At 47.7% G+C, this 23,593-nt stretch overlaps 2 protein-coding genes across 3 annotated transcripts in view; one reads left to right on the forward strand and one right to left on the reverse strand.

Moving 5' to 3' along the window:
* Positions 1-23,593, reverse strand: part of LOC308580736 (uncharacterized protein) — a 154,119-nt gene that overhangs the window by 58,732 nt on the left and 71,794 nt on the right. The gene's annotated exons all lie outside the window — the stretch shown is intronic.
* LOC308580743 (uncharacterized protein) lies at positions 108-9,727 on the forward strand. 2 transcript variants are annotated; one of them, XM_081182867.1, is made up of 2 exons: positions 108-161; positions 6,755-9,727. In XM_081182867.1, the coding sequence occupies exons 1-2, from the start codon at positions 116-118 to the stop codon at positions 8,284-8,286; spliced, it is 1,578 nt and encodes a 525-aa protein (XP_081038993.1). In that variant the 5' UTR covers positions 108-115; the 3' UTR covers positions 8,287-9,727. The 2 variants fall into 2 exon arrangements, with proteins under 2 accessions (XP_081038993.1, XP_081038992.1); XM_081182866.1 differs by having other exon boundaries at positions 115-161; positions 6,752-9,727.

Raw genomic sequence — 23,593 nt, forward strand, 5'->3', positions numbered from 1 at the left:
AAACGGTTAAGAGCAGCGGCGACAGAGCTGAGATTCCTAGAGCGGAAGAAAAAAAGGCTGTCGGGAGAATAGCAGCTTCCGCTTCCTGTCCCGCATGTGGGGGGGGGGGGGAGAGATGCCGAACATGGCGGCGGCTGTCCTTCCTCGCGGAGGCGCTGCAGGTGGGTCATATTGTTATATATTATAACGGGGGGGGGAGTGGGGGTGCTGCTGGAGGGAGTTGTGGGGAGGGATTAAAAAAAACCCCATTAGGCAAACCGTTTCAATGTAAGTTTTTTTCTGTGTCTCCTTTTTCTAGTCGTCAGTTTATCCAGATTTTCCACATTTTTAAAGATCTCTTGAAAATTGTTCAGCATTTTGGTGCAGATCTCGCCTAATGCCCACGCTTTTGCAAAGGGTATTTCCCCAAATATTTACATTTCCCATAATTAATGCATTTTCTATTTAATTCCGCTAAAATAATGCATTTATATGGCTTTCCCCCTTTGTATGGGGGTAGGAAATCTTTTCCCAATGGAAGGGCAGATCTTTCTCCTGCTCTCCTCCCTGCAGGCCAACATGGGCAGGTGGGGGAGCTTCCTTGGGCTCCCCATAGGGCTTGGGGTCAAGGCAAAGCCTTAAGCATTGGAAAACCTTCTGCAGAGGCTCCCCCCTGGAACTTGTAATAATTTTTATCCGGCCTGATTTTATTATAATTTATTAAAACTGTATACCTCCCTGTACCCACAGGCCTTAGGGCAGTTCACAGGATAAAATCGCAATATAAAAACTCAAAGTACACAATCAAAACATAAACAAAATCAACCCAATAACCCCCCGCAAACCACACACATTTTAAAACATTTGTGTTTCAATTAAATACAGCAGTTCTGGGCAGAAGACGTTAAAAAAGAGGAGAAACAAGCAACTTCAAGTCCACATTAAAATTCCAAGTGTGGCTGAGGCCTTAGTTAGACAGGCTACTACTACTAACACCCCTGAGCACCCTCTCCCACCAGTGTCTTGCCTCGGTAATGGACTGGATGAGAGCCAACAAATTGAAGCTCAATCCAGATAAGAGTGAGGCTCAGTTAGTGGGTGCTTCCCTAGAGCAGATGGCTGGAAGGTCGCCTGCTCTTGATGGGGTTACACTTCCTCTGGAGGAGCAGGTTCGTAGCTTGGGGGTTCTCCTGGATCCTTTGCTGTTGCTCGAGGCGCAGATGGCCTGGAGTGCCTTTCATCACCTTTGGCTGGTAGCCCAGCTACACCCCTATCTGGACAAGGATAGCCTATCTACCATTGTCTATGCTCCAGGAACTTCAACGTTAGATATAGATATGTGTTATACGTAGGGCTGCCTCTGAAGACAGTTTGGAAACTTCAGCTAGTGCAGAATTCAGCGGCCAGGTTGCTCACCGGAGTAAGGTGGGTGAGCATATTACCCCCATCCTGGTCCGACTGCACTGGCTACCAGTTAGTTTCCGGGCTTAATTCAAGGTGCTGGTTTTGACCTATAAAGCCTTACATGGCTCAGGATCACAATACTTCAAGGGCTGCTTCTTTCCATATGAACCTAGCCTGATCCTGAGGTCCTCCTTCATGGGCCTCCTCCTCAAGTGGTCTGGAGGGTGGCTGCGCGCCTGTGGAATGCTCTCCCCAGGGAAGTTCACCTGGCGCCTTCCTTATACACCTTTGTTGTTGATTAGTCATCTTAGTTGTGTCCAACTCTCTGTGACCCCATGAATCAGAGCATGCCTTGGAAATTCACTTTCCTCTCAAAGCTTCTCCTGTTTTATGTCCATGGAGCTTTCATGGAATAATACGGGAGTGGGTTGCCAGTTTCTTTTAAGATATTTATTAAAGTTGCAAAATGTTACAAAAATAAGAAGAAGAAAAAAGAAAATACAAAATACAGAAAAATGAAAACAGTTAAAAACAAATCAATATTTCCATATCTTGTCTTTCGTTTGCTTGTTTCCCTGACCTCCTTGCTCCTCCCTTTTTTGTATTCCAGTTCAATTAGTTAATTCAGCAAATCCTTTCCCTCTTTGTTTTTATCTTAATCCTTTATCTTAATATACAACAACAACAAATTTATTAAATTTGTGAGGTCCATGCCTTTACACAAAATACCATAAAACATTATTAAAAGATAAACAATAACATTATAAAAGTAGGCTAAAATTCATGCCATGCTGTCCCAGCAAGGAAACTACCCAATAAACCCCACCATTCAGGGAAGAAGATACAACAACAGGTTAGGAGAGCAATGGGAGGGACCTCACCGTTTCATCCAGGAACCATACCCTAGTTTTCATAGCCTTCACCACAAAGACCGCTACCACGTGAGAAATCCGTGGATCAGCGTCCACCAGTAAAAACTTTACTTGGTCCTCAGAGTTGACTATTGATTTGGGAATAGTTTGTAACATCGCATCCCTGAAGGTCGAATAGATGGGACAATACAACATGTAATGTATGAGATCCTCTTTGGTTCTCATATAACAAGGACATATACGCTGCTCTACTGGGATTTTTGCATATCTGCCTGACAGATAGGCCGTAGGAATGGTTTGAAAACGGGCCATAGTAAAGGCTCTCCGAAGAGTGGGATTGGTGATATTCGCCAAGTAATTGGCGCAGATTTTGACTGCTTTCAGTCGGGGAAACCAGTGGGAGGACCCTGGGATCTGTATTTTTGTGGTATCTAACAGAGCGTCTCTCTCCAGGATCCATTTCCGGACTTTGTCCGGGCTCCACCGTTTGAGGATATTAAACTCCGGTAGGGTGTATCTAACCAGGATCTCAGATAAGTTTTGGCGCCAAGTGGTGTTCTTTTGAAAAGATACAAAGGCTTGTTTGGCCAGTAAGGTGTTTGAAGTGTTTGCAAGGTTGATGTAAAATCGTAGGAATCTTAAGTGGGCCCTGGCAGACACAGAGGGTAAACCAACCTCCACCCTCAAGAAAGCTGCTGGGGTTCCTTGAGGAAGGCCTAGAATCCTCTTGAGATAATAGTTTTGCAAAATTTCAAGCTGTTCCAACAGCCTCTGGTTCCACCCCCAGAGTTCTATCCCATATAACATCTGGGGAATAGCTTTCCCAACAAAAGCTCTTAATGCCGGGATCACCAATTGTCCTCCCCTGGTATGGAAGAAACTAAGCAAAACACCAATTGTTCTTCGTGTTAAGATGGTTACAGCCTTAAAGTGGGCTAGCCAGCTAGATGTAGCCTGGAATGTAACACCCAGATATTTAAAAAAAGGGCACTGTTCAATCACATGTTCATCTAAAGACCGTCTAAAGGTGTGGCGAGCTCTAGTGAACACCACAATTTTTGTTTTGTCATGGTTTATCTTTAGTGAGTTATGGGAACAGTAGGCTGCGATCCCCTCCAGCATGCTGCGTAAGCCTCTTCGGGTGAGTGCCATTAAAACCATGTCATTGGCATATAGCAAAATATTCAGGCGTTTACCTTCAAGGGCTGGAGCCGATGACTTGTACTTTGCCATGTACTGAACAATGTCGCTTATATAAAAGTTAAAAAGAAATGGGGCTAACAGGCATCCCTGTTTGACCCCTTTCCCCAATGGCAGTGGGTCCGTAAGAGTTCCCGATGACCCAGTTCTGATTTTGACTGTAATGTCTGTATGTAACTCTCTGAGAATTTTTAAAAGTCGTCTGTCAATGTCCGTTTCATATAATTTTTTCCATAGTCTATCTCTACAGATTGAGTCGAAGGCAGATGTCAAGTCAACGAAGGCCACAAAGAGTCTGCTCTTATACGCTTTTGCATATTTAGCTACCAGGGTCTGTAGTACCATGCAGTGACCTATCGTATTGTGGCCCTTTCTAAATCCTGCCTGTTCCTGGTTGAACAGGTTAGAATGGTCCGCCCAATCTACCAGCTTGTTTAATAAGTACCGGGTATAAAGTTTGTATGCAATGTCCAGAAGGCTTATAGGGCGGTAGTTTGCTGGATCCTGAATGTCTCCCTTCTTGTAGATAGGGACTACCACACTTAGTTTCCAGTTTGCTGGGATTTTACATGTGTTGTTTATTGCCGTAAAAAGTTTGGCCAAAAAGATGGCCCACCATTGGGCATTTGATTTAAAAACCTCAGGGGGGGATCATGTCCTCACCAGGAGCTTTGCCATTTTTTAAAGTTTTAATTAGCTGTAGGCACACTGATTCCGTAACAGGATCCCAACTAGCTAGATGCTCATTCTTCAATGGGAGGAACGGACTCAAATTAGCAGTATTTGAGAGAGTGTATAGCTTGAGAAAGTGTTGATACCACACATCGGATGGAATACTGCTGTTTACAATTTTTCCTTTGGATGAGACTCCCTGTGCTACTATTGCCCAGAATTTTCTATCGTCTCGCGATTTAATCGCCTTATCAAGTGCCTCCCATTGTTCCTTCCTGTAAAGGGATTTCTTGAGTTTTAAGGTGTTTTTATAGTGAGAGCGCCATCTGTGGAAATTTACCATAGATGACAAAGTCCTCTCCTGTTTTACCTTATTTTGTTGTTTCCTAAGCAGGGATCTTAGCTTCCGGCAGTCTTTGTCAAACCAGACCCCTGATTTGTTATGTTGTTTGGGAGGCCTGGTGTTTATAAGAAATGGAAAAAGAGACTCTGAGACCCGCTGATATAGTGAAAAAGGATCAAAGTTAGGTAAAGGACACTGGTCTCTCAGAACCAATAAATCTGGAGAGTGCAGGTGTTGATTGATTTTAAGCTCCAGCTCGCTGTTCCATTTACGCCTGCGTGGGGCCGGTGCTTGAGGAGGGGCTGCACAATGTAGATGTTGTAATCCCCCTGATTCGAGGGGAGTTAGTGAGATTGCTCTAGGAAGATGGTCGCTCTCAGTTCTGTTAAAAGTGCTGAGACCCTGTGCCCTCTCCAAAATTGTAGGGGAGACCAGGATATGGTCAATCACACTTGCACCACAAGGGCCGATAAAAGAGAAGAAACCTCCTGACCTATCCATGTAAGTACCATGCAGGTTGTACAAATTATGCTTAAAAGCAATCTCCAGTAATGTAATACCTGCCTTATTCAAGACCTTTTCATCAGAACTCCAAGGGATAAACCAGTCTGCCTCTGGTAAAAACTGGGTTTTGGAGCCATACGAATTGATGTCGCTGCCTATCCTGGCATTAAAGTCACCTGCCAGCAGGATGTTCCAGTCAGGAAATTCTATTTTGACCTTCTCCAAGCGTGACTCCAAATCTTCCCAGATTTGTACTGTCTGAGAGGAAGTACACACGGGGGGAATATAAATGTTGAAACATAGAAGATCTCCTCCTGTCTTATTGGAGATAAGTAAAATCTGAAAATTGTTGTTCTTCATCCACTGCAGTTGTCGCACCCTGTACCCTTGCTCTATAGGAATAAAAGTGACCAAACCGCCACTAGGTCGGCCACGGTTATTTAGTTTTTTCGCAGGGGTAGCAAAAGCCACATAACCCTGTAAGTAAGGGGGATGAGAGTCTAGGCACCAGGTCTCTTGTAGACAAATAATCTGGAATTTTGAGAGAAAATCCAGAAAATCAGCATCGCCCTGCTTAGACAGCCAGCCCGCCACATTCCACGATAAGATGTGGAAATATGGTGGTGAGGGGAACAAAGGTAGACTCCTCCGTTTGTTCTTTAGGATGATGGAATGAATGTTTTTGTAGAGGTGGAGTGAGCTGTTGAGATCATTTGTGCTAGGTACTAATCTAGTGAGTTTTGTTTCCCTGGCGTGGTGTCCCCTCGCTGTATCTGTCTTTCAATCTTCCACCTGAATGCCATCTAAGGATCCTGAGGCGTCCACAAAGATTGAACCGTTCCTACTATCTTAATATATTATAGCTTTAGATTATCACCTGTTAACAATCCATTTTTACATATTCCTTTATAACATTGCTGCTAAAAACCACTTTGCTGTGGATTAGTCATCTTAGTTGTGTCCAACTCTCTTAGAGCATGCCTTGGAAACTCGCTTTCTTCTCAAAGCTTCTCCTTTTTTATGTCCATGGAGCTTTCATGGCATAATACTGGAGTGGGTTGCCAGTTTCTTCTCCAGATGGATCACATTTAGTCTAACCTCTTGGCTGACCTGTCTGTCTTAGGTGGCCCTGCACGGCATAGGTCATAGCTGAGTTATTCAAGCCCCTTCACCACGACAAGGCAGTGATCCATGAAGGGGTATACATCTTTAGGTGCCATGCAAACATGTTCCTTTTTATCCAGGCTTTTGCTTGATATGTTTGACATCCTATAGTCTTTTTCAAACGTGGCTCTTTTTTGGGGGGTGTTAATTGGGTTGTTTTTATACTGATTATATATGATGCGATCTTTTCTGTGAACCATGCTGAGTCCTCCGGGTGTAGGGTGGTATTTAAACTCAATAAATAATAATACCATATTAATACTTTCATTATTAGTACCCCACGGATCTGACTGGGTTCCCCAGCCACTCTAGCTGGCTTCTAACAAATATAAAAGCATAACAAAACATTTAAAACTTCCCTCTACATAGCTGCCTCCAGTTGTCTTCTAAAAGTTATATACTTGTTTGTTTCCTTGACATCTGACGGGATAGCTTTCCACAGGGTGGGCACCACTACCAAGAAGGCCCTATGCCTCGTCCCCTGTAACTTCCCTTCTCACAGGGAGGGAACTGCCACAAGGCCCTTGGAACCTGGATCTCTGTGTCCTGACTGATTGATTAGTGTGAAGACGCTCCTTTAGCATTTCATCAGTTTGCCTTTTTATTCCATCAGGAGATGTTGAAGGGATGCTGGCAGAAGGGGAACAATCAGAAGTGTCACCCAAAGAATCCAAAGAGCAAAGGAAGCTGAAGGTTCAAGATGGAAGCCGAAGGCGAGAAGGGAGACGAAAGCAGAAGCCGGAGGGTGACTCTTGTACGTCTCAGGGTGGTGAAAATCAAATTTCTAGAGAGGAGAAAAAGCATGAATGCGCCGTGTGTGGAAAGAGATTGGGTAGTCGCTCAGCTCTTACTTTACATCAAAGAACTCATACAGGGGAGAAACCGTATACATGTTCCGAGTGTGGAAAGAGCTTCAGTGTCAGTGGTAACCTTACCTCGCATCAAAGAACTCATACAGGGGAGAAACCGTATACTTGTTCAGAGTGTGGAAAGAACTTCAGTAATAATAGGCAACTTAAGTCACATCAAAGAACTCATACAGGGGAGAAACCGTATACATGTTTAGAGTGTGGAAAGAGCTTCAGTGAACGTGGCAATCTTACTAGGCATCAAAGAACTCATACAGAGGAGAAACCGTATACTTGTTCAGAGTGTGGAAAGAACTTCCGTCAGAATAGCGCACTTAAGTTGCATCAAAGAACTCATACAGGGGAGAAACCGTATACATGTTTAGAGTGTGGAAAGAGCTTTATTTGGAGTAGCAGCCTTATGTTGCATCAACAAACTCATACAGGGGAGAAACCATATACATGTTCCGAGTGTGGAAAGAACTTCAGTCACATTAGCAACCTTAAGTTGCATCGAAGAACTCATACAGGGGAGAAACCGTATAAATGCTTGGAGTGTGGAAAGAGCTTCATTAAGAGTAGTGCCTTTATCTTGCATGGAAGAACTCATACAGGAGAGAAACCGTATACATGTTCCGAGTGTGGAAAGAGCTTCAGTCACTGTGGCCAGCTTACTAGGCATCAAAGATCTCATACAGGAGAGAAACCGTATACATGCTCCAAGTGTGGAAAGAGTTTCAGTGACAATGGTACCCTTACCTCGCATCAAAGAGCTCATACAGGGGAAAAACCGTATACATGTTCAGAGTGTGGAAGGAGCTTCAGTCAGAGTGGCCACCTTAAGTCGCATCAACGAACTCATACAGGGGAGAAACCGCATACATGTTTGGAGTGTGGAATGAGCTTCGCTCACCGCAATGGGCTTGCTAGACATCAACAAACTCATCAAGGCAGCAAACCTTATAAATGCTCTAAATGTGGCAAGAGCTTCAGTCGCATCGACTCCCTTTCCTCGCATGAAAGGATTCATACAGGGGAGAAACGATATACATGTTTTGAGTGTGGAAAGAGCTTCAGCCACAGTTCCAGCCTTACCTTGCATCAAAGATTGCACACAGGAGAGAAACCGTATAAATGTTTGGAGTGTGGCAAGAGCTTCACTCGTGGTAGCTTACTTACATTGCATCAACGAACTCATACAGGGGAGAAACCGTATACATGTTCGGAGTGTGGAAGGAGCTTCAGTCGTAGTAGCTCCCTTAAGTCGCATCAAAGAACTCATACAGGGAGGAAATCTTAGAAATGTTTGGTGTATGGAAAGAACTTCAGTGACAAGGGCTCCCTTCCTAAACAGTAAAGAACTTGTACAAGGGAAACATCTTAGAAAGGGTTGGCGTGTGGGAAGATCTTTAATCATATCAAATAACTCCTACAGAGAGTAAACCAGTGATCGTGTTCTGGTCCCCCCAGGACAGCCATTATTGGATTGGAAGAACCTTCTTGACAGTAAGAGCTGTTTTGACAATGGAACAGTCTCCCTCGGGAGGTGGCGGGCTCTCCTTCCTTGGAGGTTTTTAAGCAGAGGTCGGATGGGCTTCTGCTATGGATGCTTTAGCTGAGATTACTTCATTGCTGGGGGTTGGACTAGATGACCCTTTTGTTGTTTAGTCGTTTATTCATGTCCGACTCTTTGTGACCCCCATGGACCAGAGCACGCCAGGCACTCCTGTCTTCCACCACCTCCTGCAGTTGGGTCAGGCTCATGTTTGTAGCTTCGAGAACACTGTCCAACCATCTCGTCCTCTGTCGTCCCCTTCTCCTTGTGCCCGCCATCTTTCCCAACATCAGGGTCTTTTTCAGGGAGTCTTCTCTTCTCATGAGGTGGCCAAAGTATTGGAGCCTCAACTTCACTATCTGTCCTTCCAGTGAGCACTCAGGGCTGATTTCCTTCAGAATGGAGAGGTTTGATCTTCTTGCAGTCCATGGGACTCTCAAGAGTCTCCTCCAGCACCATAATTCAAAAGCATCAATTCTTCGGCGATCAGCCTAGATGACCCTTGGGGTCCCTTATAACTACAGTTCTATGATTCTATATACATCATCTGCTAGACAGCTGTTGTCACAAGCTTGGCAAATCCAGGCATATACTTGATCATCAGATAATGCCAATATTGTTCACTTGGACTGTGCTGTTTGAATCCATGTACAATTCTAGGTGCCTATTCTATAGTTTTGTTTTCATATCCTAATTTTCATCTGCTGTTACTTGTAGTGTTCCCAAAGCAAGGAAGGATTCAGAAGATCAGTAAAGGAAGGAAGGAACGGTAGTATTCACCATCTCTTCCTGAACTCTCTTCCTGGCCCTAAGATCTATCTAAAGATCAACAAACTACATCAAAGTAACCTATTAACTTTCTGGCCTAGGATGGCTGGTGCAGCAACCGGCAACTGGTCTGTGTCCTAGAATGCTTATACGTGCTTGTCAGTCATAGAGAAATGGCAGTAGAGAAAAATGGCGTGGATGTAGAGGCTTGTGGGATTTGATCAGAAATTTTTGGCAATGAATCAAACCCAGTCAGCGCAATGCTTTCATCGCGGACACAATAGCTTGATGCATATTTTATCATTCCTCATAATAATCCTGTCTGATCCCTACAGTTATAGCTGCTATCTCTGTTTCATGTGCATCATAAAATGAAACAGAAAAAGCTTTACGAAAATAAAATCTTTATGAATTTTTTTTTAAAAAACCCTCATGAGTCCCACCTACACTGGAAAAAAATTGTGGGATCTGCTCACATCCCTCATAGTTAGCTTACTGCAATGCACCGTACAAAGAGATATCGTAGAAGGTTGGGCCACAGGCTGTAGCTGGTGCAGAACGCAATAGCCAGGTGGCTTGTGTGAGCAAGGTTAAAAAATGTAAAGGATACCTGGACAGTTAAGTCCAGTCAAAGGTAGCTATGGGGTTGCAGCGCTCATCTTGCTTTCAGGCCGAGGGAGCTGGCTTTTGTCCACAGACAGCTTTCTGGGTCATGTGGCTAGCAGGACTAAACCGCTTCTGGCGCAATGGAACACCGTGACGGAAACCAGAACTCACGAAAACACCGTTTGCCTTCCTGCCACAGTGGTACCTATTTACCTACTTGCGCCGGTGTGCTTTCGAACTGCTAGGTTGCCAGGAGCTGGGGCAGAGCAGCAGGAGCTCACTCTGTTGCACACATTCGAACCGCCAACCTTGCCATCAGCAAGCCCAAGAGGCTCAGTGGTTTAGACCACAGTGCCATCCACGTCAGGCTTGTGGGAGGAGACTACTGCCAGCATAGAACAGCCTGCTAGTGGGATTTGCACTTGCTACCGATCTGCCACTGGGCTGAGTTCAAGGAGTTTGTACTAACGTGCAAGTCCCTGTTCTGCTCAGTCCCAGATATACAGCAGAGATTCTCCTGCAAGTTCCAAAGATCTCCAAAGCACACACCCAGAATGGGGCTTTTAGTGTCACTGTTTGTGTTCTGTGGAATGGCATCCCTTTCGGGGGGGGAGGGAATTGGGACCTTTTTCAGCTGGATAAATAAATTTTAATAATGGGTGTCCACTTGTTACGGTTTTAGTCTTATTTTTATTTGTTGCCTTTGTGTATATAACTGCTTTTTAAAACATTTTTATATAAATTGCCTTGAGACAGTGGTTTAGAAGGCAATCAATTATTTTGTAAAAATATTTTTAAAATACTTTTCACATTTATGCATTTCACTAATTTTACAATCATTTTGACATTTCAAGGTTTGACTTCCTTCCCCCTCTTTCTGCGGTTCCTTAAATTTATTTTTAATATCTTCTGCATATCCAAATTAACTTAATTTGTTCATTTATTCATCTTCTTTAAATATATACTGGTATGAAACTCCAGGTTATTACAATAACCCTGCCAATGTTTTTATCTGTTTACAATTTATCTGTAAATATTCAATAAACCATTTCCATTCTTTTATTTTAAAAAAATGTTATTTTGATTCCTTATTCTTCTGGTAAGTTTCACCATAGAAGGCAATCATATTTAAGGAAATCAATGAATCATTGTTACAAATAATGTGATAATAATTTTTACTTTTTCTACTGGCATCTGTCCAGGGTTAATCCTCCTGTGGAATTTTGTTCAATGGGAAAACGGTAGATAAACAGAAGCAGAGCTATAGAAAGAGATATCCAGAAGATATACACAAATAGATAAATCTCACTGGACCAAAAGAGTAAGAATTGTGATGCTGACACACAGTCGTTAAACCCGTTGAGTATTGCTGATTAAGTTACTTGCATTTCTGAAAATATATTATCATCAAGCAGAGTAAAAGGGAACCATACCGAGAGAGGACACGATCCTGCAAATCTCCTTCATTATTCGGCTGTGCAGGGCTCTCTGGTCAGGACCCAGCAGAGCCCATTCCTCTTCAGTGAAACTGAGTCCTGAGAGAGAGGGGGAGAGGGGGAGAAATGTTTCCTTGCAAATATCAAAATAGACCGGCCTACAAGCAAAATCCCAAAGCCTTGTTAAGGGGAGGGGAATGGGCATTACCCTCAGGATTAATATACATTGGCACCTTGGTTCTCAAACTTAATCCATTCCGGAGGTCTGTTCCCAAACCAAAGCATTCCAAAACCAAGGCGCGCTTTCCCATAGAAAGTATTGCAAAATGCATTAATCCGTCCCAGACTTCTGAAAACAACCCCTAAAACAGCAATTTTACTATCTAATGAGACCATTCAATCAGTAGCTGAACTGGGTTCCACACAGTCACAAAAACAAAACAAAAGGAGCCGCAAAAACAGTAATGCAAAATAAATAGCAAACACAGGCCTCAGCGTAACACTCAAAAGAGAAGCGTAACACTCAAAATTGAATCAAGGCACTCAAAACAGAGCACATCCGGCTTCCCAAAAAGTTTGCAAACTGGAACACTTACTTCCAGGTTTGCGGTGTTTGGGTTCCAAGTTGTTGGAGTACCAAGGCGTTTGAGAACCAAGGTACCATTGTAGAGGCTGGATAATCTTTTTTCCCCACCTGGGAGCCTGTGTTGGGGCTGCTGATTCTTCTAGATCTGTCAACAGCTTTCGACATGGTCGATCATGAACTTCTGGACCACCGCCTTGCCGACGTGGGGATCCAGGGCACAGTCCTTCAATGGCTGCGCTCGTTTCTCTCGGGTCGGGGACAGAGGGTGGCGCTTGGGGGGGAATTGTCATCGCGCCACTCCTTGGTGTGTGGAGTGCCTCAGGGTGCGATCCTCTCCCCGATGCTTTTCAACATCTTTATGCGCCCCCTTGCCCAGCTTGTCCGGAGCTTTGGGCTGGGTTGCCATCAGTATGCTGATGACACCCAACTCTATCTGTTGATGGGTGGCCATCCTGACTCGGCCCCAGACACACTGACCAGATGTTTGGAAGCTGTGGCTGGATGGTTACGTGGGAGTCGGTTGAAGCTAAATCCTTTGAAGACAGAGGTCCTGTGGCTGGGACGGGACGATATGGGATTGGGGGGGCAACTCCCATCTCTTGCGGGGGCGCAATTAGTGCCAGCACTGTCCGTTAAGAGTTTGGGTGTAATCTTCGACACCTCCCTTTCCATGGCTATAACAAAGGTGGCATTTTTCCATCTCCGCCAAGCTAAGCAGTTGGCTCCTTACCTCTCTCGCCCTGACCTAGCCACTGTGATCCATGCGACGGTCACCTCCAGACTGGATTATTGTAACTCGCTCTACGTGGGTCTGCCCTTGAGACTGACTCAGAAACTCCAGCGGGTGCAGAATGCCACGGTGAGACTCCTTATGGGGTCTTCGCTGCGAGATCACATTCTTCCGGTACTATACCAGCTGCACTGGCTCCCGGTGGAGTACAGGATCAGGTTTAAGGTGCTGGTTTTAACCTTTAAAGCCCTATACGGCCTAGGACCCTCGTACCTACAGGACCGCCTCTCCTGGTATGCCCCACAGAGAAACTTACAGTCTTAAAATAAAAACATCTTGAAGGTCCCAGACCACAGAGAAGTTAGGCTGGCCTCAACTAGAGCCAGGGCTTTTTCGGCTGTGGCTCCGACCTGGTGGAACACTGTCACAAGAGACCAGGGCCCTGTGGGACTTGACATCTTTCCGCAGGGCCTGCAAGACAGAGCTGTTCCGTCAGGCCTTTGGCCAGGGCACAGCCTGACTCCCTCCGTCGGCAATCTTCACGGAGCTCTGGCCCAATGGTGGCCAGTGGCTTGAATTTAATTAATTTTATAATGAATGATTTTAGAATGTTGTTTGTGCTGTACTTTTGTACTGTTTTATTGTTGTTAGCCGCCCTGAGCCCGGCTTTGGCTGGGGAGGGCGGGATATAAATAAAATTTATTATTATTATTATTACCATGAGGCCTGAGGTTCCCCACTCCTGATTCAAATCTTCATGAGTGGCGTTGACAGCCTTCTTAGTGGGTAGCAAGATAGCGGTACTGGCAGGGTCCCCGGTGCTGATTCCCTCTACCTGATTTGGTGACCCAAGGAGAGATGGCTGAGTACGAATCGTCAGCACGGTTTCATCACCTGCGAGAGACAAAGAGGTCAGGAATGTTGGAAGGTCAACAGCAGAGATCATGCAGTTTATCAGCTAAGGGTTAAATCTGGTGGTGTTTAAAGAGAGCTGGCCAAGACGGGTGGGCGGAGCTGCTGCTTAGCAACCAAGCAGAGCGGCATGACCTTCACTGAGGAAACGTGTTCTCGGATTGGCTGGGTGGTTCTGAGGGAGATTTCCTCTGCTATGTTTGGATGAACGTCTCCCTACTTTTGCTCGCTTTTTTCAGGAAAGTGATATCGGCTCTTTTCGCAGTAGCACATGCTTGTCACGTAGACAAGAAGTTTGGAATTAGTTTAGCACAGGGGTCAGCAACCTTTTCCAGCCATGGGCCGGTCCACCGTCCCTCAGATCATGTGCTGGGCCGGAGTATATTTTTTTTGGGGGGGGGGTAATGAATGAATTCTTATGCCCCACAAATAGCCCAGAGATGCATTTTAAATAAAAGCACACATTCTACTCATGTAGAAACACCAGGCAGGCCCCACAAATAACCCAGAGATGCATTTAAAATAAAAGGACACATTCTTCTTTTTTTTAATTAATATTCTTGATTGATTAAAAAAATTACATGTCTGTACAAACATTATGTACTATCTCTTAGCAGGTAAAAAAAAGAACGAAAATTATATAAAATATAAAATTTATAAGGAAAGAAAAAAAATAAAGAAGTAGCAAAGATAAGAAACAAAGAAATAATAATAATAAAAAAGACAAAGTCCTGGAGTGTCCGCGGGCCGGATTGAGAAGGCGATTGGGCCACATCTGGCCCCCGGGCCTTAGGTTGCCTGGCCCTGGTTTAGCAGATGGATGGCCTTATTTCATATGTCCCCTTGGATCCTGCAACCTGAGGGACTGGCACTCAGACAAGTGCCACATCATGCTCATCCTGAACTTGCAAGGAGCCATTCTTCTGGTCGAAGGGGCCCATCTATGCTTACTCCGAAAGGCGGTTTCTCCGTCACCTTCCTGATTGATAGGCCACCACAAGGAACGTTTCCTTGGCCTCAGAGAAATCTCCTACTGCCTCTGAAGTTCGTTCCTTTACCTGAAACAGCAATGAGGACTATGATCAAAAATAAAATTATAAGAGGGAAAACACTTTTTGGGGAGAGTTGAGACACACTAGAAGACTTTGGGCAATTAGTGAAACGTTTTAGGGTATCTCCCCCTCACTTTACCAGCTCCTGGCAAATATCTCAGGTGAGGATGTATTTTAATTGATTGTCTGATTTTATGTTAATGTGTTATACATCTGATGTTAGCCGCTCTGAGCCCAGCTTCGGCTGGGAAGAGCGGGATATAAATAAAACATTATTATTATTGTCAGGGGTTTAGGTGCAGAGGCACGGGCAAGGGAGGAAACAGAGAGCGAAGGGGAGGAGACAGAGGAAAGGATGAGTGATGACGACGACCCGAGATCTCCCAGTCTTTCCAGTGAATCAGAGGATTCACAGAAAGGAGCACCAGTGGCCAGGGCAAGGGGGGCGTCTAGGGAGGCACCCCAGGAAGATAGAGCCAGAGGAGACTCAGGGGGGAGCAGCTGGAAATCGGGACCAGCGTCACCGCCAGGAAGCAGGGAAGAGGAAAGGAGCCAGGAGGGAAGCGCTGGCAGCTCACCACAGGAGGGAGGGCAGGAGTCAGGAGTGGCCACACCTCCATCGGGGAGCGAAGAAACGGTTAAGAGGAAAGTGGAAGGTTGGGCGCGCGCGCCAAGTTCAAATGCAGAGGAAGGCGGCGCAGTGAGCAGCCCCGAAAGGGAACCGGGTCCTAAAGCCCGGCGCAAGGAGGCAGAAGGGTCTGGGTCAGCGTCAGAAGAATCCCGGAAGGAAGAAGCCCCGGGGGGTAGAGGGACCCAGAGGAGGACAGTCAGGAGGAAAAGGTGGAGCAAGGCTAGGATATTAAGTTGGTGCGCACGGGGCGGAGACTCAGACGGAGCCTCGCCGATCTAGCTAGTAGACGTAGAGTTGCAGACAGCAGCGTGAGAATGGAAACTGTAATTCAATAAAGACTTTTACTTAATGACCGCTGGCTAGCGTGATCCTCTGTGAGCTAGGATCTTGAAGCAGCTCTGACAGTAGGCTCCGTCTCTACATTGTGGGCATCTGCAGCCTCGAGGAGAGGAGAGAAACAGGCGCCCACTAGCGAGCTCACGAACGGCAGGAGACATGACGGCTGAGCAGCAGATAGAGGACCTCAGAAAAGCAGTGGCACAACTGAACGCCGAGGTTCTCGCATCCAGGAAGAGAGAGGACGAGGCAGCTGCCGCCTGCAGGGATCTCCAGGTCAGGTTAGACGTACTGGCAAAGCAACCACCCCGGCAGGAGGGAATTGGGTTGGCGAGACGGACAGGCGGGCTGCTCTCTCACTTCGATGGGAACCTGCAACAGTATCCCAACTTTAGAGCCGACGTACTGTGCGCACTGCAACTGTTGCATAAAGACTTTAGAGATGAACAGGAGAGAGTGGGGTTCATCATGTCCCATCTGCATGGGGAGGCGAAAGCATGGTTGCGCAATTTATGGAGAGATAACGATCCGGCGCTCCAGAATGTGGATGCCTTTATTAAAGCGATGGATGGGTGTTTCTTATCAAGTATTGACATTGATCTTGCACGGAAGGAGGTGCATGGGCTGAGACAAGGGAGGGCCAGCGTCAGACAGTATCATGCACGCTTTTTCGCCTTGGTCAGCGCCCTGGAATGGGACAGAGATTCGGCTCCTGTAAGAGACCTCTTTTGGGAGGGACTGCACAACTCGATTAAAGATGAGATAGCGAGGGGGGAGAGACCCCGAACCACCCAGGAGGTCGTTCAGAGGGCACTGGCCGTGGGGGTGAGGCTGGAAGGACGTCCGTGGAGCAAGGACGAAGGACGTGGAGGGCGCGAACCAGCCGGGGGCCCCTCCTTCTTTCCCAGAGAAGCAGCGCGAACGCAATCCACGCCTCCGCCAGGAGGAGGAGCCGAACCTATGGAGGTTGGAGGTGCAAGGGCTCAGTCAGCAACCAGAGCCCTAGCACCGGCAGCAGTGAAGGCGAAGCCTCCTAGAGGGACCAGGAAGTGTTACGTCTGTGAGCAGCCAGGGCATATGGCGAAAGAGTGTCCCCAGCGGCCCCACAAGCTTACTGCAGCCTCAGCAATGGTGACTGCAGCAACGCAGCAGGGAGGACCACAGCAGGGAAACGACAATGTCTGGCTGGAGGAAGAGGCACTGGGGCCCAGCCAGACGTGTTAGTGACGCAGTCCCCAGAAATTTTACAGCCAGTGAACCCCCTCCCGCCCAAACCAGTAGTGAGGCTCACAGCATCTCTCCAGCTGCCCAATGGAATCACCATGGACGTGCCAATCACCATCGACTCCGGCAGCAACGCGGACTTTATAGGGCAGGAATTTGTCGACAGGCACGCTGTGCAGTTGCTGCCGGCCACACTGCCCCTGCAGGTTGTCACGGTGGATGGCAGGGAGCTGCTAGGGGGGCAAGTGGTGAAGCAGACGCCACCAATGGTGATGCGACTTGGGAATCACAGGGAAGTCATCAGCTTCAACGTCACTCAACTGTCTGACACGCCCATTGTATTGGGTATGAGTTGGCTGGACAAGCACAGCCCAACGATGGCTTGGTTCCAGAGGCAGCTGGTCTTCGGCTCTTCCTTTTGTGCTGAACACTGCATCGTACCCAGGCAGGAAGGAGAGGAAGAGGAGTCACAGCTGCTGCTAGGCACGCTGCAAGCGATTCCCCACAAGTACGCAGAATTTCTGGAAGTTTTCTGCGAGAAGGAGGCGGACAGGCTACCCCCTCACAGACCATATGACTGCAAAATTGACCTGCTGCCGGGGGCGGCGCTGCCTAAAGGGAAGCTGTATTCCATGTCTGAGGACGAACTGCAGGAACTCAAAGACTTCATCGATCATAATTTGGAGCGCGGTTTCATCCGGGAGTCTAAGGCAGTGGGGGGCAGTCCTGTATTCTTTGTTAAGAAGCGAGACACGCCCCAAAAAAGACTCGTAGTGGATTACAGGATTTTGAACAGTGTGACCAAGCCGTCGGACTTCCCCATGCCCCGCATCGACGACCTCCTGGCGAAGGTACGGAAAGGAAAGGTGTTCACCAAGTTGGACCTGCGGGGGGCGTACAACCTCATTCGCATGCGGGAAGGTGATGAGTGGAAGACAGCCATGTTCACGCCACTGGGTACCTACGAATACAGAGTTATGCCTTTTGGACTACAAAATGGCGCTCACGTTTTTCAAGCATTTATGCATCACGTGTTGGCGGGACTTCTCTACAAGACGTGCGTCTGTTTCTTGGATGACATCCTGATCTTTTCGGAGTCGCAGCAAGAACATGACAAGCACGTCAAGGAAGTGCTGGGCAGGCTAAAGCAACACAGGCTCTACGCCAAGCTGGAGAAGTGCCAATTTGACGTGCCGGAGGTGGATTTTCTGGGCTACAAGCTGTCTGCCAAGGGGCTCGCCATGGACAGCGCCAAGGTTCGAGCGGTGTTGGATTGGAAGAGCCCACGCAACCGGAAGGAGGTCCAACGGTTTGTCGGCTTTGCGAACTTCTATCGCAAGTTTATCAAGGGCTTCGCGATGCAGACGGCGGCCATCACTGACACCCTTAGCTCCAAGAAGAAGAAGTTCATCTGGACAGAGCAGGCGGAGCAGTCCTTTCAGGCCCTCAAGCGTCTCTTCGCGTCGGAAGAGCAGCTGCTTCATGTCAACCCCAGCATGCCGATGAGGGTGGAGACAGACGCTTCGGACAGAGCAGTGGGGGCGGTCCTGCTGCAGAAGGACCCGCAGGGCGTGTGGCGGCCGGGAGCGTTTTACTCCAGGAAGCTCAGCAAGTCCGAGCAGAACTACACCATATGGGACAGGGAGTTGCTGGCCATTCATGCAGCGTTCAAGGCGTGGAGGCACTTTCTGATCGGCGCCAAGCACACGGTGCAGGTTTGCACGGACCACAAGAATCTGGAACACTGGCGCACGGCACAGTTCCTGAACCAGAGGCAGATACGTTGGGCTGAGTTCTTTGCGGACTTCGACTTCCGAATAGAGTATGTCCCGGGGGACACCAACATCATGGCAGACGCTCTCTCCCGCAAGCCACAGTATCTGGAGGACGCAACACCAGCGGCCGCCATGCACATCTTTGCACCGACAGTGTGGGCGTGCGCCGCGGCGACCGTGGACCTAGAGGCGGTGCGGCGAGCGTTGCAGGGGGACTCCTTCGCACAAACGAAGATGGCAGAGGTGCGAGGGGGCAAGGCAGCGGCCGACGGTTTCCAGCTACGAGATGGCTTGCTCATCCGTAAAGGGGCCATCTACGTGCCGGGTGACGAACTTCGAGCCAAGGTGCTACAGCAGCTGCACGACGCACCCACGGCCGGGCACTTTGGCAAGGAGAAGACGGTGGAATTAGTAGCCAGGGATTTCTGGTGGCCTGGAATGAGAGGGGAGGTCGCAGACTACGTAGCGAGGTGTGACACCTGCCAGAGGGCAAAGCCGGTGCACAAACCGCCGGCTGGACTGTTGGAGCCGCTGCAAACTCCGGTCGAACCTTGGGAAAGGGTGGCTCTGGACTTTGTCACGGATCTGCCCAGCTCAAGGGGCAAGACGGCAGTGTTGGTGGTGGTGGACCTGTTCTCCAAGATGGCGCATTTCATTCCGTGTGCTAAGGTGGCCACGGCGGAGCAAACCGCCAAACTGTTCATAGACCACGTGTTCAAGGTTCACGGTCTGCCACGGTCTATTCTGTCCGACCGCGGGCGGCAGTTCATCTCGAACTTCTGGCAGAAACTGATGGGCTTCCTAAACGTCAAGATCAATCTGGCGTCGGCGAGACACCCGCAGACCAACGGGCAAGCGGAGCGAGCCAATGCCATCATGCAGCAGTACCTGAGATGTTATGCAAACCAACAGCCTGCGACGTGGGTGGATTACCTGCCGCTTGCAGAGTTTGCCTACAACAACACGAAGCACGTATCCACGGGCGTCACGCCGTTCTTCGCCAACAACGGGCGGCACCCTAGAACCTTTCCGGGACTGGAATGCAGGGGAGAAGGGGAGCCGCAGTCAGCAGATGCGTTCGCGTCGGAGCTGCAGGAAGTCCACGATCAGCTGCGGCGCCACCTGGAGCTGGCTAAACACGCATACAAGGTACAAGCGGACAAACACAGAAGGGTTGGCGAAGAGCTCCACGTGGGAGACTGGGTCTGGTTAGCAGCCCACGCAGTGCCGGCCAGGTCGTTGGCCAAGAAGAAACTAGGGCATAAACAACTGGGGCCCTACCAAGTCGAAGAGCAGGTCAACCCGGTGGCTTTCAGGCTGGCGCTTCCGGAGGGTTCCAGAATGCATCCGGTGTTCCACAGATCGGTGCTCACTCCCTACAAGGCACCGCACAGGTTCCAGGAACCCGGAACGGCGCCGAGTCCGCTCAGAGAAGGAACGGGGCACGCGGGAGTGGCACAGGAGGAGCGCATCAACGAAGTCACGGAGATTTTGGACTCCAGATGGGGGGAAGAGGGAGTAGAATACTTTCTCGCCAGGGAGGGCACCCCGGCCAGTGCGAACAGCTGGGTGCCGGGCTACGCTTTAGACGAACCTCTGCTCAAAGACGAGTTTCATGCCCTCTTCCCACATAGACCTATGCCAGCAGACTTTTTCGACGACTGGCTTTTCACGCCCACGCTTTCGGACAGCACGTTCAGGGGGTTCGACTCGGACGAGGAACCAACACGAGACGTCCGTTCCCCGGAGGGGTCACCCTCGGGATCTGTCTCAGAACCCTCGTATTGGTGGGACGATAGGCCGGAGGAGCAGTTCCGCAGGAAGTGGCTGGACTGTTCCGGCCGAGCAACGCCGCCTGGAGGAAGTGCGGGAGAGACGGACATGGACATTTTCGGGGACGACCCTGGTTTCGAGCACGGCGGCACAGAGATGGAAGAGGAGGTGACTGTCGTCAACGAGAGCAGAGAGGAAGACCTGGAAGAGTTCCGCTGGAGGCCTGCCACGGGAAGCGACCGATATCCGACGTTCGTCCCTTTGCAACAGCAGCCCCCAGCTCCAGCACCGGAAGGAGGGGAGGGGGGACTGGGGGGCTTCGAGGGGGGGATGGATGTCAGGGGTTTAGGTGCAGAGGCACGGGCAAGGGAGGAAACAGAGAGCGAAGGGGAGGAGACAGAGGAAAGGATGAGTGATGACGACGACCCGAGATCTCCCAGTCTTTCCAGTGAATCAGAGGATTCACAGAAAGGAGCACCAGTGGCCAGGGCAAGGGGGGCGTCTAGGGAGGCACCCCAGGAAGATAGAGCCAGAGGAGACTCAGGGGGGAGCAGCTGGAAATCGGGACCAGCGTCACCGCCAGGAAGCAGGGAAGAGGAAAGGAGCCAGGAGGGAAGCGCTGGCAGCTCACCACAGGAGGGAGGGCAGGAGTCAGGAGTGGCCACACCTCCATCGGGGAGCGAAGAAACGGTTAAGAGGAAAGTGGAAGGTTGGGCGCGCGCGCCAAGTTCAAATGCAGAGGAAGGCGGCGCAGTGAGCAGCCCCGAAAGGGAACCGGGTCCTAAAGCCCGGCGCAAGGAGGCAGAAGGGTCTGGGTCAGCGTCAGAAGAATCCCGGAAGGAAGAAGCCCCGGGGGGTAGAGGGACCCAGAGGAGGACAGTCAGGAGGAAAAGGTGGAGCAAGGCTAGGATATTAAGTTGGTGCGCACGGGGCGGAGACTCAGACGGAGCCTCGCCGATCTAGCTAGTAGACGTAGAGTTGCAGACAGCAGCGTGAGAATGGAAACTGTAATTCAATAAAGACTTTTACTTAATGACCGCTGGCTAGCGTGATCCTCTGTGAGCTAGGATCTTGAAGCAGCTCTGACAATTATTATTATTATTATTATTATTATTATTATTATTATTATTATTATTATTTTATTATCTCAGTGAAACTGTCTCTCACCTGCTGCTCCTGAAGCTTTTTAATGTTTAATAGGTTATTGTATTTTTATATTCTGTTGGAAGCTGCCCAGAGTGGCTGGGGAAACCCAGCCAGATGGGTGGGGTATAAATAAAATAATAATAATAATAATAATAATAATAATAATAATAATAATAATAATTCTGCTGGGAACCGCCCAGAGTGGCTGGGGAAATCCCGCCAGATGGGAGGGGTATAAATTATTATTATTATTATTATTATTACTCGGGAGGAAGCTCCTTTCAGCCAGGCTCCTCTTCGTTTTTCTAGCTCTGTCTGCTTCCTCACCCGCCCTCTCCAAATGGGTGAAAGCAGCAAGGAGAGGGAGCCAAGCTGCCAGCCCCTCTGCCATGAGGGAAACTGGGATAAGGAGAGAGGGAGTACTGACAAGGGAGAGCAGTGAGGTCCGCTGATGCCATCTAACCTTCCCCCCAACCACAAATAATAATAATAATAATAATAATAATAATAATAATAATAATAATAATAATAATAATAATAATAATTTCTATACCGCTTGATTTTTTAAAAAAATCTCAAAGCGGTTTACTGCATATTTAACGTCAATAAAACAATCTAGAATCAAACATTTCTGAAGAATGTCAAATATAAAGTATACAGTCAAAGCAACATATTTAACAGGAAACTAAAATATTATCTTAAAATATTTCAAAAGAAAACATTACAAAGGAGGTCGACTACAGAATACATATTTAACACAAAGTTAACAAAACAAAAAGAACTTGAACATTTCAAAAGAAAACATTGCTAAGTGAAGCCAACTATAAAATGCACATTGAAAACAGCATAGTTTACAAGCCGGTTGACTGACTGAACCCAGAGAGTACTCCTTAATGGTTCCTCAAATCCTCTATTACAGCAGTCCATTGCTGCCTCTTGTGGCAGTGAGTTCCATAGCTTAATTCCTCACTGTGCGAAGGGTTTCTTTTATATATCCTGACTCTTCCACCATTCAGTTTCCTGTGACGCCCTCAAATTCTAGCGCTAGGAGAAATAAAAAGCTTTTGTCTACCTACTTTTATAATTTTATAATCGTGTCACTTCTTACTTGCTTTTTCTCTAAACTAAAAAGTTCCCAATTCCGCGACCTTTCTGCACAGCCGAGTTCCTCCATCCCCCCGATAATTTGGGCTGCCCTTTTCTGAAGGTGGGGTTGGGACCACTGGGTGCAAAGTACAACTTCTGGAAAATCTCATTTATCCCTTTTTTGGGGGAGGGAAGTTTCCAGCCCCGAAGAGCAGAGCAGACACTTCAACGTGGATGTACAACATCTGTGAAATCTCTGAAAACAGAGAGGAAGGTGACCAGGGGTCAGAGAGCGGGGCTTGTCCCTCCCCAGGACTTGGAAAACATGGTAAATCAGCGGCAGCAGAGCCCCACGACTCTCGTGAGATGCACAACCAAAATAAATGGTACATAAAGTGCTTTTAAAAGGAAGAAGCACACCTTTTTATGGTCCACAATTCTTTTGTTTTGCTGTGGAGAACAACCAGGCCTGGGTGTCTCCTGCAAAGGCCTCACTAATCATCAGGGAACATCTTCTCCCCAGGGACTGATTTCTTGTTTCGTTTTGTTTTTTCAAAGGAAGAACAGAAAAAGATAACAAATGCAGAATTGTTCTTTTATTGTTTATAAGGTGTGAAATATACTCGGAGTCGAGAGTGGATTTCATGCTCTTTATTCAGCTCATAGTGGTGAGGAGGAATGAATGTTCCCCCACAATATCTACTTTATATACATTATTTACACAATGGGCCCCACATTATTGGCTAATGGATACTGTTAAACAATACTGAAGTATCAGATCTGGAAGGACGTGGTAATAGATTTGGTTAGCATGCTTAATTTTGGTATGAGAAAAGAAAGGTGCATGAGGGATTCCTGAACCACGTTATAAGGAAATCAATTTACCAAGTATGGGACAAATATAAGAGTTTATTAGAGAACAAGACACCTTTGTGGCTTTCCCCATTAGAAACCGTATCTGTAAAAAGAGGTAAACACGAAACTGGGCAAT

This window comes from Podarcis bocagei (assembly GCF_964188305.1).
Source record: "Podarcis bocagei genome assembly, chromosome: 2".
In the NCBI taxonomy this organism is placed as follows: Eukaryota; Metazoa; Chordata; class Lepidosauria; order Squamata; family Lacertidae; genus Podarcis; species Podarcis bocagei.